The sequence below is a fragment of the Strix aluco genome, chromosome 1, assembly GCF_031877795.1.
Source record: "Strix aluco isolate bStrAlu1 chromosome 1, bStrAlu1.hap1, whole genome shotgun sequence".
In the NCBI taxonomy this organism is placed as follows: Eukaryota; Metazoa; Chordata; class Aves; order Strigiformes; family Strigidae; genus Strix; species Strix aluco.
In genome coordinates this window covers 111,247,367-111,262,102 of record NC_133931.1, presented here as the reverse complement: position 1 = coordinate 111,262,102, position 14,736 = coordinate 111,247,367, and the positions used below count along the sequence as shown (strand labels likewise).

General features: G+C 40.4%; 1 protein-coding gene across 14 annotated transcripts in view; it reads left to right on the top strand.

The window, feature by feature from the left end:
- The window catches only part of KMT2C (lysine methyltransferase 2C), a 201,040-nt gene that overhangs the window by 62,983 nt on the left and 123,321 nt on the right, over positions 1–14,736 (top strand). For all 14 annotated transcript variants that reach the window (XM_074831339.1, XM_074831228.1, XM_074831239.1 and 11 more), the window contains one exon: positions 13,595–13,801. In XM_074831339.1, the coding sequence (XP_074687440.1) occupies positions 13,595–13,801 (207 nt within the window). The remainder of the gene's footprint in view (positions 1–13,594; positions 13,802–14,736) is intronic.

Genomic DNA, 14,736 nt, shown 5'->3' with positions numbered 1-14,736 from the left:
TGAGTGTTGTCCTCAGACTACACTGAGGATTACAGCATATAGTTGTTTTAATTTAAACAGTCATAAGTGATATGAGATAAAATGTGGCTACTGAACCTTTTGTGTTAGCAAATCCATATAAAGTAATTTCTGAAGTTTCAGCTTGTATGTCTACATTTTTAGGAACAAAGTAAAACATATCTTGTCATTTCTACTGGGTTATTCCTTATTTCAGAATTTATAATAGAGAAAACAATATTTGTATCTTTTTTAACTTTTTAATCGATATAAATTACACAAAAAGTAGAGAAAGTATTAATTACATTGTTTGAGGGAAACCAGAACACATTGTCTGTGATGACTGTTGAAACGGTGTCACAGAATTCTAGCAGAGTTCCTATGCTGAAGGCCTGATAACAGCTTATAACCCAGTGGGTCTGTTCTGCTGCAGAGACTGCTGTTAACCAGTTACCAGACAGTTACAGGTGTAATTATATTTTGACAAACTTGGAGAGAATTGTCGTCATCATTTTACTTCCTCCTAATCCAACACAGAGCATATTTTCCATGCACAAAAAATTACTTCATCTACTTGCTGCATATAGAATTTTCATGTTTTACATGCTCACAAACTTCTTGGGTTCCAAGAGATACTTCCCTTCTTATAGAGAATTTCGGTTAAATAGATTTTGTGTGTATACCTGAATGAAATACACAAAAATTTCTGTTCTTAATGGAATTTTCCAAAGCTGGTATTAAATTGCAGTAGATATGCAGAGCAACTTGAACTGAACAGCTGTTTTAGTTCTTTATTTGACCCTGGTTTGGATCATTTGCAAAAGTTTTAGTGCTGTTTCATCCATGCTCTGTTCTTTTCAAGGTTGCTTTCTTGCTTTTATCATGAATAGTTGATTACAGTGCTTTCCCTAGCCATAAACTTGTTTTTTAAAAGCTGGGCAAGTCTTCTAAAAAAAACTTTTGTATGGTCCTGCACCAGCCCTTATTTGCCCTCAGCTTCCTTCCAACTGGAAGTGTTGACTTCAATTAGGCAAGATTGAAAGGCTGTTATGGGCCCATGGCTTTGGCTGATCAAAGCATTGAAAAGCTAAGTATTATTAATTTTTAATTAAAATAGCAATGATCAGACTCTGTTTCTGACATCTTGGAAAGAAACGTATTAAGGAGATGTGAAGCAGTTACTTGGGAGTCATAGGTTTCTCTGACCCCATGTAATTTTGTTTCCAGACTTAGATGCAGAACTGGTGGTAGTTGCAGAAGTCATTTGTGCCCTCATAACAATGAGGGGAAAAAAAAAATAGATTTCAGGGTTTTTTTGGCACTATGTCTTGAACCCTAGCAGAAGAAAGCCTCTTCTGATCTGTGACTTCTTGATCAATCATCTGTATTATTGTCTGTGTTGTGCTGACACTGCCACAGTGCCATGCAGGGGTGGAGAACTGGATTCTCGGTGGCTTGGCTCCGTTCTCTTAAGAGAAAATACAACATGTGAAATAACACACACTGATGACTTTCGGTTGTATACTGGTGGGAGAAAATGGATCAAGATTTAGGATAAGGTGTGACTTCATAGAGACTTTAAACTTGTAACTTGTGGGAGTAGTTTTGAAACTGATTTCCAAATAATTTATACTCATCAACTTCATCTCATTTTTGTAAGCTTTTCTGTTTCTATTTTATAGTATAAGTAACTTAATCCAATGGAAATATTTATACATTTAAAAATAACTTTAGGTATATGAGACGTAGGAGAATTATGGAAGTATATTATAACAGACAGTGCAGGAATTGCCTAGAACACAGCAAAGAACCAAAGCCTCCACCAGAAGTAGATGCAGGTGTAGGTGGAGCTACTTTTGCATCACTTTTTTTCACGGTTGAGTGTAAGACAATGCTGGGTTTCTGTCTTTGGTAGTGAAGATGAAGGAGCTGGAGAAGCACAGGACACAGGGCATAAAATGAAGTCTTTTACATGAAATAATTAAATAATTTGCTACTGAAAAATAGTGATTTTAACATAGTAGGATATATCAGAACTAGGATGGGGATTTCGGTAGCTGAGAGATTAGCCAAAGCTTGGCATGTGTCGTATTTTTCTCTGGATCCCTCCTGAGGCTGAGGCTAAATGAGAACATTTAAGAGAAAGGCGAGAGAGAAGATGGTCAATGTTGGAACCTTTCTGAGGTGTGGGATATGGGAGTCCAAGAGAACTGTTGGCTGCAAATGGGATTGGGGTGGGGAATTTAATAACAGATTTAGAATTAATGCTCAGAAAGCAATGTGCTAAAAACCATTAAAATAAATAGTATCTGAGCCATACTCGGGTAGGGAGGCTGAAAGGGGTGAAGCGTGTGTGTGTGTATGCTCGGAAGGAATGAGTGAATTATTGACCACATGTGGGGAGGGGCAATAACGTCAAGCAAAGATAAACTATCAAGCCTGGCAGTGGTAAAAGTAATGCTGCCAGCTCTTATATATCATGAGCATCATGGGTTTTGGAGCCTTTTCCTTTGGTTGTTCCTTTTTTCTTTTTATAAGCCTTGTGAGAAGCTTCTGTCAGCCCAGGACTTATGGCTGAGTGGAATCCAGCTCCTTCGAAAGGAATCTGCTCCCTTGGTTTGTGCTGCCTGCAGAGAGCAGGGGAAGTGCAGCCCATGAAGCAGGCAAGCAGCCAGAAACCGGCTGCGACTTACAGCAGAGCCCACTTCTACCTTCCTCCTCTGTTTCCCGCATTGTCAACTCCAAGCATTAAAAGCTAACGCGAATGGCCTAGAAACACAATATCATAGAAGAACAAAACACCTTTTGATTAATTTTACTTTCCATCTACTTTCAGAGACTGTAAATTGCATTAATTGCACATTCTCAGTCCTTTTGCCATAATCATGAAGACAGAACATTCTTAAATAAGTAGAAGCTGAGATTTTCACACAGCTTTTTTGATTCTGATACTTTGGTTTGCTAAATATCTGCTCTTGTGAGACTGTCGCTAAAACTACAAAAAAAACCTGGCAACACACCTTCCTGCTTTCCTGCTTCACTTGTAATTGGACAAAGCATTTAATTTTCATTCCAGACCAATTGCACTATTCCTCCTTATTTTGTTGCTGCTACTAAAATGAAATTTGGAGTCTGGAGGTGGAGGGCTGGGGTGCTTTATTCCGTTGAAAAGAAGTGGTTGATGAACATCTGTTGATTGTGTAGACAAAGAAAATGGTGAAAAAGTAGCTTTGAACTTCTTTATCTTGTTCCTTTTTTTTTTTTTAATCTTCAAAGAAAGTGCATTACAAAACTTGCAATACTCAGTGGAAAAAGAAATTGTGGAGTGGCAGAGAGATCAGATAGTCTGGACAGAATAACACTGCAGTGTTGGAAGAAGCTCTAGATCTTCAGATAAAATACTTAATATTAAAAATAGGTTTAAGTTAAAGTTACAAAGTCAAGCACATATTTTAGAAGATACCAGTATTAAGAATAATTTTGAAACTGATTATTTCTTTTCATGCACATGTATTATGATACAGTTTGTAGTTTTACATGAATGTTTGTTTCGCTACAGGAATTCTTTCTACAGTGGATGGACCTTATGCATGAAACAGGGCACTTGAAATCATGGCAGAGTTTTGCCTTTACACTTTCAGATCTAGATCCATGTACGCATTTACAGTATCTTCCTCTGAAGTCAGTGATTGACTTCTACAACTGCAAAGTGGGGATGGCATTCTTTCGTGTTACAAAAATAAATAATTTAATAATAGTGAAGTACTATTTCAGCATTATATCAATGACCAGTCTAGCGCAGAGTGAAATTACTCATTTGGCTTTCAGGGCACAACTTTAAAGTTGTCAGCAGGTAAAGACTAAAACGACACACTGAAACATGAGAAAAAAGTATTTACTGGTTGTCCATCCTGTCTGTTCGTACATTGACTAGGGAAATAATCTCAAGAACAATTTTATGATGGATCGTTTTTAAAGCAACTCTACCTCAGAGTCATAGGGCAGGAAGGGACCTTTGGAAGTCACCTAGTTCACCTCCTTTTCCAAGGCAGTTATCTACAGCAGTCATTCCTGACAGAAGTTTACATAAATTGCTGTTAAATCTTCCAATAACAAAAACTCCAGATCTTCCCTAAACATTCCCTTCCAGTCTCTTTTTTGTTTTTACTGTTGGAAACACTTTCCTCGCATCTAACCCACACTCTCCTCATTCAGGGTTTATCCCATTACTACTTGTACTATCTGCCACGGATAATGGAGAATAGATTTGTGCAAAAGGCTCTCAGTTTATTCCCCCAGCATGCTTTACCTCATAACAGAAATCCCAAATTTGTTCATACTTTCTTTGTAGATGATGTTTTCTTGAGCTCTGATTCTTCTCACTGTTTTGAGTTCTCTCCAGATGGTCCGCATCTTTCTTGAAGCACAGAAGGCATGCTGCACAAACGGGTCCAAAGAAAGGTTTCACAGGCATCCTTAATCCTGCCTTTTTCTTAGGTTGAACAATTGACATTGTGACAATAATGTGTTTAACGCTCTCATGTAGAACTTGGGCCTTGTGGGATTTGACACCCATGATCAGTGACATTAATGACTGGGCCTTTTAAGTTGCATGGACCTTTGCTCCTTGAATTAATCTGTTACATAAGATGGTCCAACCACAGAAACCATACTTAGAAATGTCTCCTGCCCTGTGTGAGCAGGTGCTCCAGGTTTCTGGAGTCCCACTCTCAGCCTCTTATAGATGTTTTTAGGCAGTTTTCCTGTCTCTCTCCCATCCTACTAAGGCTGCTTGTCTCCCCCTGGGTCTGTCCTGTTGCTTACCTGCAGCTGTCCTGCAGTGGTGGGCAGCAAGCCTAGCACTGGCAGTTCACTGACTGGACAGACTTTCTTTCCTCTGAGAGATGGCAGTCAGACAGACAGAAGCATCCCATGCTTGCAGTCTGTCAGATCATGCTGAAGGACTGATAGCAGTATTTGTTACACAGTGTCCCATGTAGACCAAGCTCAGAAGTGGATGGGATGTCTGCTTTGTCAGACGATTGTACAGACATGTGTTAATCACAGGCGTTGGTAAGAGTTGGGGATCTTAAATTCTGTTCCAGTTTTGAGTGAATACAGCGTCTTCTCTCATTTCTTCCAAATGTCACTTTTTCTTTTTTTTTTTTCTTTTTCACCTGCAGCTTTCTTTGTCAGACTCTTGTCTTTTTTTCATGTCTTTGACTCCTCATCATGTTCCCATTCTCTTTAGTTTTCTAAGTCTCTGCTCATCAGTTCTAATCGTTGTTTCAGTGTTCACTCAGTTGTAGTTTCTTCTTTTTTGGCTCTTCAGCTGATCAGCATTTTCCTGCCCTCCATCTCCAGTGGCTCCCAGACAGGTGTTTGTGACATGATATTTCTTCACACCCCTTTCTCCATTTTCTTGTTCATTTTCATTGTCAGCTGAGACTGTGTTTTCTTCCTGCTTCCTGTGGCTTTCTGTGTGATCTGTATTATTCCCCACAGTCAACTGTCCTGTTTCTCCATCACCTTCCATTTCCCTTGCACAGCAAGCCCTCTGTTGTGCCCTGACCATTCATTCATCATTCCTTCCTTCACTTCTATTTCACAGCTAATTGAAAGTACATGCAATTTAAATGACAAAATCTGGACTTTCAGCATCCCTAAGCTGGTTGCAGAGATGGTCCATGTGAATGTCTGCAGCCTTTGCTGGAAGGATGTCCGTTCATGGGGTAAAGATGGTTCATATGGAGTCTGCTTGCACATAGGGACTGAGAATTAGTGAAGAGGGTTTTGAGCTTGTGGCTTCGATGTGCTAAAGCTTTGCTTGAGCACATGGGATCTACTTGGTGAGGTTAGAAACATTTGGAGAAATGAGTTTGGACTAATTTTCATAGGGTTACAGAAAGTGTTTTAGTAACTTCAAAAGTGAATACAGTAAAACTTAAAAAGTTTCATAGAGCAGCAGAAAGGTTGATCAAAAACGTTGAGTAGCTTTCCTATGGGGAGTAGTTAAGTAAGCTATGACCCTTCAATCTGTAAAAGAGATTGGAGGGGGAAGATAAGAGGCTTTCAAAATCATAGGTGACATGGGGAAGGTGGCTGTATATCTTTTAATGCAAGAAACTGAGGATCATCAAATGAAACTTTGAAGGGTTAGCTGCAAAATAAAAGGAGGTGATTCTTTGCACAGCACATAGTTGTATAGAGTGACTTGGAAATCTTTGCCAAAGGATGTTGTGGATTGCTGAAAATTTATGTGAGGTTAAAAGCAGACTGGGCAAGTTCATGAAAGAGAAACTGAGAATTAGTGAATATATAGGAATCACAGCTGATAGAGGGAGGCCCTGAACTGAAAGTACTGGAAGGCATGGTAGTATCATATGTTTGCCCTGCTCTTTAATATCCCCTGTGCATCTGCTTATCCTATTTCTAACACTGACCATATGGGGCTGGATGAACCTTTAATCTGACCCAGCACAGTTTTGACTAAAGAGCCCCACTCTGTTGTATTTCATCTCTTCTGTGAACATACTTCCAAAGAAAAAATACAAACTTTGAATTATGCAGAACAGCATGTTTTTCCATTCCCTAATGTGACTGAACGATGATGAAACTTTCTTGAAAAACTGCTATTTAAAGCCAACTTAGTATATGTTAAATTTCAGTAATTTTCAGGCAGTAAGACCCTACTTAGTGTCCGTATAATGTTGCCTCCTAGGAGGTGCTGCTACCTCTCAGAGGTTTAGGCGATTTTGGTGTGATCTATGTTGATTTGCCAAGAGAGGGAATTTGTCTTGAACAGACAATACTTTCTGGGCACAAAGGCACACTGAAGATATAGGCCACAGTACTTCTTATTCTTTGGATTTTATCACTCAGAGGTTAAATCACCTCTCAAAATTGCATGAAGTATCACCTTTCTGGTATGCTCACAGTTGCTTCTATAGGGGATTTTTGTTTGAGAGTATGAGTCAGTTCAGATGGACATTAAAAGATGATTTCTAGATGGCCTTTGAGTAGACCTCTAAGTTCACTTTATTCAGCACTGGCATTCTGGTAACCCCTCATGCATTTAGGGTACATGAAATCCTAACTGAGCTTTAAACATTTGTTTAAATTAAAGCTGACACATATTGATGGTGAATAAGAGCATATTTTAATATTTTTAAAATTCTAAAATGTCAGTAAAATGTGTTGTTTTGGTGGTGGTGTTTGAAGGGTAATGTTCTCTTTCTTTCAAATGAGAGGAGTGTCATTAAGTTGATTATATGGCTGTAGAATTCCAACTGTGCTGGTTTGAAAAAATTGGAAAGCAATTACTGTCTAATGCAGTTTAATTGCTTTGTGAAAACTTAGTTTTAAAACTCTTCACCTGAAGTTCCTGTGAATTCTCTCCCGCTGTCCTTTTTTTAAAGGAATTGTGCTGTGTAAGTTAAATGCTTGTTTCAAAACCAACTTCGTGTAACAGTGTCAAACCACTTCAAAATTTCAAGTTGTTCTGTGATTCAGTTCCTTATTGGAAGGAGAACACTTTGCATGTCAAACGCTTAAATATAGCTTGCAGCTGAGAACTTCTGCATCTTTCTCTTTATGGTATCTCCATGTTGCACTTTTCATCCTTCTCTATCCTTGGTATCATTAATTCAGAAGGGTGATTTATGGGATTGGTAACCCTGTATCCACGTGAAGTTGTTATGCATCGCCTAATGAGTTTTCTTCGGTAGTTTCCTTTCAAGCCTTCTTCATTACTGAAGTCCAGATATTTACAGCATATTTAGATGAAGCTGAAAACCTCAATCTAAAACTCTGAGTTTTAGAATAACTTCACCTCTGTGAATATCTCACATATATTAGAATTCACACTGATGCATCCCCGTGGTGTTGTTTTAAGCCAGAAATCTTTTTTTCACTTAAAATGCAGCTTGCGGGTCTTGATTTGAATTTACATAAATGATACAACGGTGCATCTTCACTAAGGAGAAAACCAATTTACTCTTTAAATAACACAACATAAAATGAGAGAGAAGGCAAAGTAGTTTGTGCATTAGCACAACTTGGCGCAGCTAAATAAACAGTAAGTCCCCTGTAGCGTTTAATTTAGCCTTTTAACATATGTGAAAACTACTAACAGGGTTAGATGGGAAAAGAATTGTCAAGGCCAATCCTCATCAGTCTGCTTTGATAATCAGGACAAACGCTGCTCTGAAGTTCTGTTTTGCTCCCAAATATTCTATTTCATTGTGTTGAGCTTAATTTTAATTGTGAAAAATAGATGTTAAAAACATCTTAAATTTCTGTAACAACTTTGCAGACACAACCCAGGGTTTTATACTTCTCAGTTTCACCTTTCAAAAATGCTAAAGGGTGTGTGAAGAAGACATCCTGAAGGCATTTCCAGACACTGAGGAAAATTATTGCATAATTCCTTTAAAAACAAATTAACTCATAGCAAAAATCAAATGATAGCCTCTTCACCTTCTTTTTCAACCCAAAGTGTGAATGAAATAGATTTTTATTTTTACGCTTTCCAATTTTTTTTAACTTTAGTGCAGTCATTATTGTGGCAAATGGTAGTAGTGATCATTTGTAACTTAGTATTTAATGTTAAGGTGATGGTTATAGTTAGTGGATCTTACTGGAACTGCCATGCCTTGGGTTTTCTTGGATATCCATTACCTTTTCCGGTTTAAACAGCAGAAATGACCCGTGCTTTTAATAAGATTGATTGAAAAGTTGAATGCACAGTAAAACTTTGATAATTGGTGTCCCACAGTAGGCTGGGAGGGATTTGAGAAAAGGTAAGAGAAGAGCATCTCTTGAGCTGAATACATGAGTTTGTTTATCTCCTGCTGTTAACAGCTCTGTTCATCTCTGTAGGATGCTTGGGATTCTCCTGTGCATGTTCTCCTGAAAGAAGGGGACCTTTAACATCTTTCTGCAGAACAGGCGGCTGCCTGTTCTTCAGTCTGCCTCCTTCACCATTTAGTACTAAAAGGGTCGTATAATTTAAAAGTGTCTTACTGGTAGATGTGCTCAATGTAGGACACTTGCTGTCTGTCTTGGCGTTCAGCTGTATGGGGATCCTGGTGACACAGAAGGAAGTTACTCCTATGAAAATAAGGAAGGGGAATTTATTCCCCCAGCTGTATACACAGAGTTGCGGGTGGATGGCAGTGCCCCATATCATTACAAACTGTCATGCCTTCTAGCCAGGCATGAAAAATAGGCAGGAGAGTGAGAGGTCACATCTGATACTGTTGAGAGTTGCACAAACTCATGTGGACCAATCTGAAGATTTCTACCAACTGCACAGCACAGTACTCGTGCAGACGCAAGTGTAGATCTGTGAGATATGGGACACCGCGTAAACAAAACATGTTTACATAAGTCAGTCTGCACATCTGCTTATTATTAAGAAGCCTTGGCTAATGCAGGATACCCCAGTGCCATTTCCCAACTCAGAAGAAACCAGGAGGGGCTTCTGCTTACTCTTGGGAGCATAACTAGAGCGGCACTTGGTGTGCTTAAAGTGTTAGTAATCCTGATGGTCAGCCTTAATTCTGTTAAAAAAAGTTTTGGGGACTGTCAATTTTACCTTAATTCTCTGACTGAATATTTGCAAGCAAAACAGATGTTTCTCCTTCTCTGGTTGTAATTTAATGTTGTGCAACTAGTTGCCTAATAACTGCATGTGTTGAAATGAACTCTGTTCAGTGGGAAAGCCTGTGTTTTAGGATGAGTCCTAATGACTGTATGTCGTTGGTCAAGTAGAGGAAATAGTGACGGTTCTCCCTTCCTCCAGGATTAACTGGCCGGAGGGCATTTTGGTTTCCTTTGTGGGGATGTGGACTGGGGAGGATTGTAGCATCTTAGATTCTTGTTGGGGGGTTAAGTAAATTCCGTGTGAGGAGGAGGCACTGACCAGACAACTCAATGAAATAAGAACTTGTAGAAGAAAATGGCTGCAGCAGAGTATTGAGATCTACATGTTTCTTGTTAGAAAGGGCGTCTTTCTTACAAGATCCAAGTCTGGATCTCCTCTCATGGCTTGGTAGGAATCAGACATAAGCTTCAGACATTATTAGTCTTATTGACTCTTACTGCATCCCCTAAACCTGGTAGTATGTCTGGTTTGTTTTGAATATATTTTTTTCCTCTGCATTATGTATTAACATTTGTGTGCATACAGATGTATGAAATTCTTTGGGATGAGGTGAGGCAATATAAGCACCTACTGGTAGTAAACCACCTGTGGAATTTTAAACCTATATGAAAAAGTGGCATTTGTTCTGGGAAAATTTAGGAATTAAGTTGAAGTTAGAAATAATGATGAATTTATATTTTGGTTTGGAGCATCATAGATATATCTTAAATGGAGTATTGGTGAGCTTTCTCTTTCTTTTTTTCCCTAGTAGCTTCTAAAAAGATATGTGACACATCGTCTCTTGCTTGTTATCTCATTTTGAATTAGCCTGTTCTGAAAATATGCTAATTATGATAACAGATCTAGGATTTGATCTTAAGAGTTGCCAGTATCTCAATTTCGTTATCTTCAATATGAGAGCTCTTCTTGCATCACAGATTTAGATCCTCTAATTGCATATTGACATATGGAAAGTAGATTTGTAAGTACTTTCTGCAGTCCTCAGATGATAAGAATAAAAAACTCTACCTTCTGCCTATACAGACATAACTTAAAATATTTACTGAGCACTTAAACCTAAAAGGCTAACGTGATGGAACTGGCCACTTTGTACTGCATGACAAATCGGCAGTGTGACAGGTTGGGATGTGGAGGACCATGGCTTTCCCGTGGAGGGTCTCTCCAGCATCCAGATGCTAGCCAGGGCGTTACGCTGCCGCTGGTTGTTTCTGGGTGCTTGATACATTTGAAGCCCCCCTGCTTATCCTCCCTTGAAAGTGTGAAACCTTTTTTTCCCCCCTTTTATAATCCCTCCCTTCTCTCTCAGCCCCACAGTCTCTTGGCTGTGGTCTGGGAACATTCTGCTGCTCCTGTCTTTTACCACTGCATCTCTGTGCTCGTGAGCCCTCAGCGAAGGGCTCCCCCAGCCCCCTCCTCGCAGTGAACACTCCAGTGCTTGCTTCAGCTGCGGTCTCCGGCTTTGCTGGAGCAGGAGCAGTAGCACAAACCATATGATTCTTGACAGCTTCACAGCTGTCCGCACCATGCTGCAGAGTAGCTGTGAAACTCACTGCTCCTGTTGTTTCACTTGACTCTGCCTGCAGAAAGCTACTGTTGGAAGTTGTGATACCGGAGGTGCCTTACAGGCTCCAGAAATATCTGCCTTACCCCTGTATTCCTTTTTCAAATAATACCGCTTTAAAAGTTTGTTTTCTTTTGTTTCTAATTACTGTTTCATATTTCTCTTTCATAAACCTTAACATTATTGCATACTTGCTACGGCTTCACTTTAAGGAGCTTTGTTTATTTAGTCATAATTATCCTCGAGTCTTTTAATGAGCAGTGATAGTCTATCCTAACAGGATGTATGAATAATTATTTATTCCACTGTGGATAATCTTGTGTTTGTAACTAGTGTAATTTATATACCATGGTGCTGCCTGTTTAAATCTCTTAAGTCTCCTCACAAGTCTCTCTCATCTCAACTAGCATAAATAGCTTTGCTTTCCCTTCTTACAAACTGCCTGCGAGGCCAGATCCAGTTTCACTGGTCGTCTAGTGGCTATATTCACTGACATCAAAATAAAAAATTTGTTGCTCTATCACATTGAAAACTGGTCTTAAAATAGACATTATGCGCTGTTTAGCTGTAACTATTAATTTTTCCCTTTTCTTATGCTGTATTTATCCATATTTTCTTCGCATCTTCATATGTTTGGGTACCTTTTTCTAAAGATTTCTAGAACATATCAGACATTTACCATCAACTCCAGGGGTTGTGCTGGCTCACACTGGCCCTGTGTCCAGGCAGGATCAGTGAGGCATGTGCATCCAAGGCCATGAATATGAGGAAGAATGTTCCCAAACAGTAATATGGTAGGGTCTTAATTTGAGTACCATGACTGGGACCTATTTTACCTGAAAACCAACCTGCATGTCCCCAAAGGTCTGTCTGCCTTAGAGAAAGTGCAATCTTACCTATAGAGCAGAAGTATTTGGCTTTATTCTGGGCGTCACTTTGGGCTTGTGACATGCTGCTCCCTTCTTTAGCATCTGACTGTCTGGTATTACCAGTACTGTAATAGTAGAGCAGTTCAAAGACATTTTACTACCGACTTGTATTTTCTTTCTTCTTTTTTTTCTTCCCCCCTAGGGCGTCTATGGTGAGGGCAAAAAGACCCATCTCAGAGTATGTTAAAACAAATCTAAGGGGCTTTGCTGGATTCTCAGGACCTTCTATTATGATCTGGAACTTTCCTTTTCTACTTCCGTCTTTTTCTGTTGCTGCTCTTGCCTCACCTGGCTGAAAAGCACAGGCACTCTCTTTTCCCCCCCCCAGAATTTAGTGAATATTATACAGGAGTTTAGCCATAAGGTTTTCTCTTCCTCCCACCTTACTTCCCTCACTCACCCACCCAGTACAGAGTGCCCCAGACCCCAGTGTGCCACCTTGGAGATGCATGAAAATCTATTTAAATGGGATCCAGGCAAAATCAAGCCTCCATCCGAGTGCCTGATTCCCTGAGGCATCTTTTTGGGGTCTTAGGGGCATAAATATGAAGAAAACAGAATTGCTCATTTAAGCATAAAAAAAATGTGTTAAATGGCCTTCCTTTAATGCAAACTGCATTAGTTGCAGAAGTTCACATTTTAAGTTTGTAGATATGTTTATTATAGAAATATTTTTCAGTAGCTTCCATATGATGTGACACAAGGAGCGCTGTCAGAGCTGTCATTTCAGTGCTGTTGCTATGTTATGCATGTTAAAACATAATTGCAAATGGTACAGGGATATTGTAGCGGTCACAGTTCTGTAAATACAGATTTCCTCTAGTAAAACTTCTAGGTATTGTTTTGTTTTTAAATATTAAATGAGGATATGTCGCATGCCCTGGTAAGTGTGACTGTAGCCATGGCTGTGATTTTCTCATTATTCCATTTTTTTTTTCCATGTTTCATTAAACCTTTTGGTATTTACACACTGTGTTACACGTAAGGTGTACGTGCTTACAGAACGGTGTATGTGTAGTAATGTTCTAACCACTTGCAAAAAGGCAGAGCTTTGCCTTTTCTGTGATGGTGACACTAAGTTCTTTTAATGGGTTGAGGTGTTAACTTCTTCCATTCTTCTAGCAAGCATGTGTCTAGATATACAGATTTTTTTAACAAAAAGGTTATATTAATAATTTGAATATTATATGTGGGTTGGCTTTTTTTCTTTGTTTTGTTAATCATGCGCTTCTGTGACCAAAAAGGTTCTGTTAATGTAACTTCAAATTAGCTGGAAGTAGTGTTCTTGAATGCTGAATTCTGATACCTGACAGCACTTTTTTTGTTTTGAGCTGTTATTGTTTAGTTATAAAGGGTTAAATTGGCATGAAAGTTGGTCTTTGATGGTGTATCCTCTGCTGTTTCCTCCCTAAAAAGAAGTAATTATCTTCCCTTTCACAGCGAACAACTCTGCGCCTTTTGTTACTGTGGAGAAAGGAGCTCATTAGGACAAGGAGACTTAAAACAATTCAGTCCAACTCCTGGGTATGTTATCCCATGGAAAAACCAGCCTTTAAATAAGAGTGAAGCCAGCGACAGCACCGATGGAGCTTGTGAGAGAACTCCAAGGCAAAACTCAGTGCCGCGCAAACAGAGAGGACAGAAGAAGTAAGTCTGTTCTACAATAAATAGGGGTTTTTTGTTTGTTTTGCATGAAGTTCAGGAGGTATCTTTACTGATACTGTACTGCAACAGGGAAATAACTTGTATTTGTGAAAATGCAGGTCATTAATATTAGTAATTTAAAAAAAAACCCACAAAACAAAATGCAAGCGGTATAGGAATAGCTGTCTCTTCTGCTTTTAAAAGCTTGGTCTCTCCCCTCCAGTGCGAATCTTTGCTCTGGAAGAACACAGGAAAGACACATAGTTCTTGTATAGCACAGATCTGCTTCTGAAGTATGGCACAAGAGGAGATAATGGACTTCTGACGCCGCGTGTATTCTGTAGGCTGGAGTAACTAGAAGCCTCTGCCCCTCTCGTTGAAGCTTGTCCCCCTTGCCCTGCAGAGTGCCCTCTTGCAGTGGCGACAGCGCTGCTGCCGGCCACAGCACACGTTTTTTACCCATCTGAAGTGGGGTTCGTTGGCAGGTTTCCCAGCAGGGCGGTTTTCGCCGTCGAAGGGCAGCGTCCCGGGCCCTCTCGGCTTAGTTCCACGTTTCAGTACTGCTGAGAAAGGGCAGGGACGCACACAAGGCCGCGGGGCAGTTCTGTCCGATGCACGGCGTGTCTGGCGGTGGCGGTGAAGATGGGAGTGCTCGGAGACGCGCGTTTCTAAATCTACTTGCACACGAGTTTTCCCGCGCGTGTAGGGATTCTTCTGCTGGCCCCCGGCCCGACGCGGTTTCGTTCAGCGGCCGCTGGGAACACGCGGAGCGCTCAGCGGCGGCTGCGCGGCAGCCTCGGGGGCCGGGCGGCGGTGGCGGCGGGGGCTGTGGGCGGCCGCTGCGGGGTTGTGGGCGGCCGCCGGGCCCGGGCCCGGCCGCGCCGCGCTGGAGGCCGGGGATTGGCTGCGGGCGCGGGGCCGCCGCCAGCCCGCGGGGC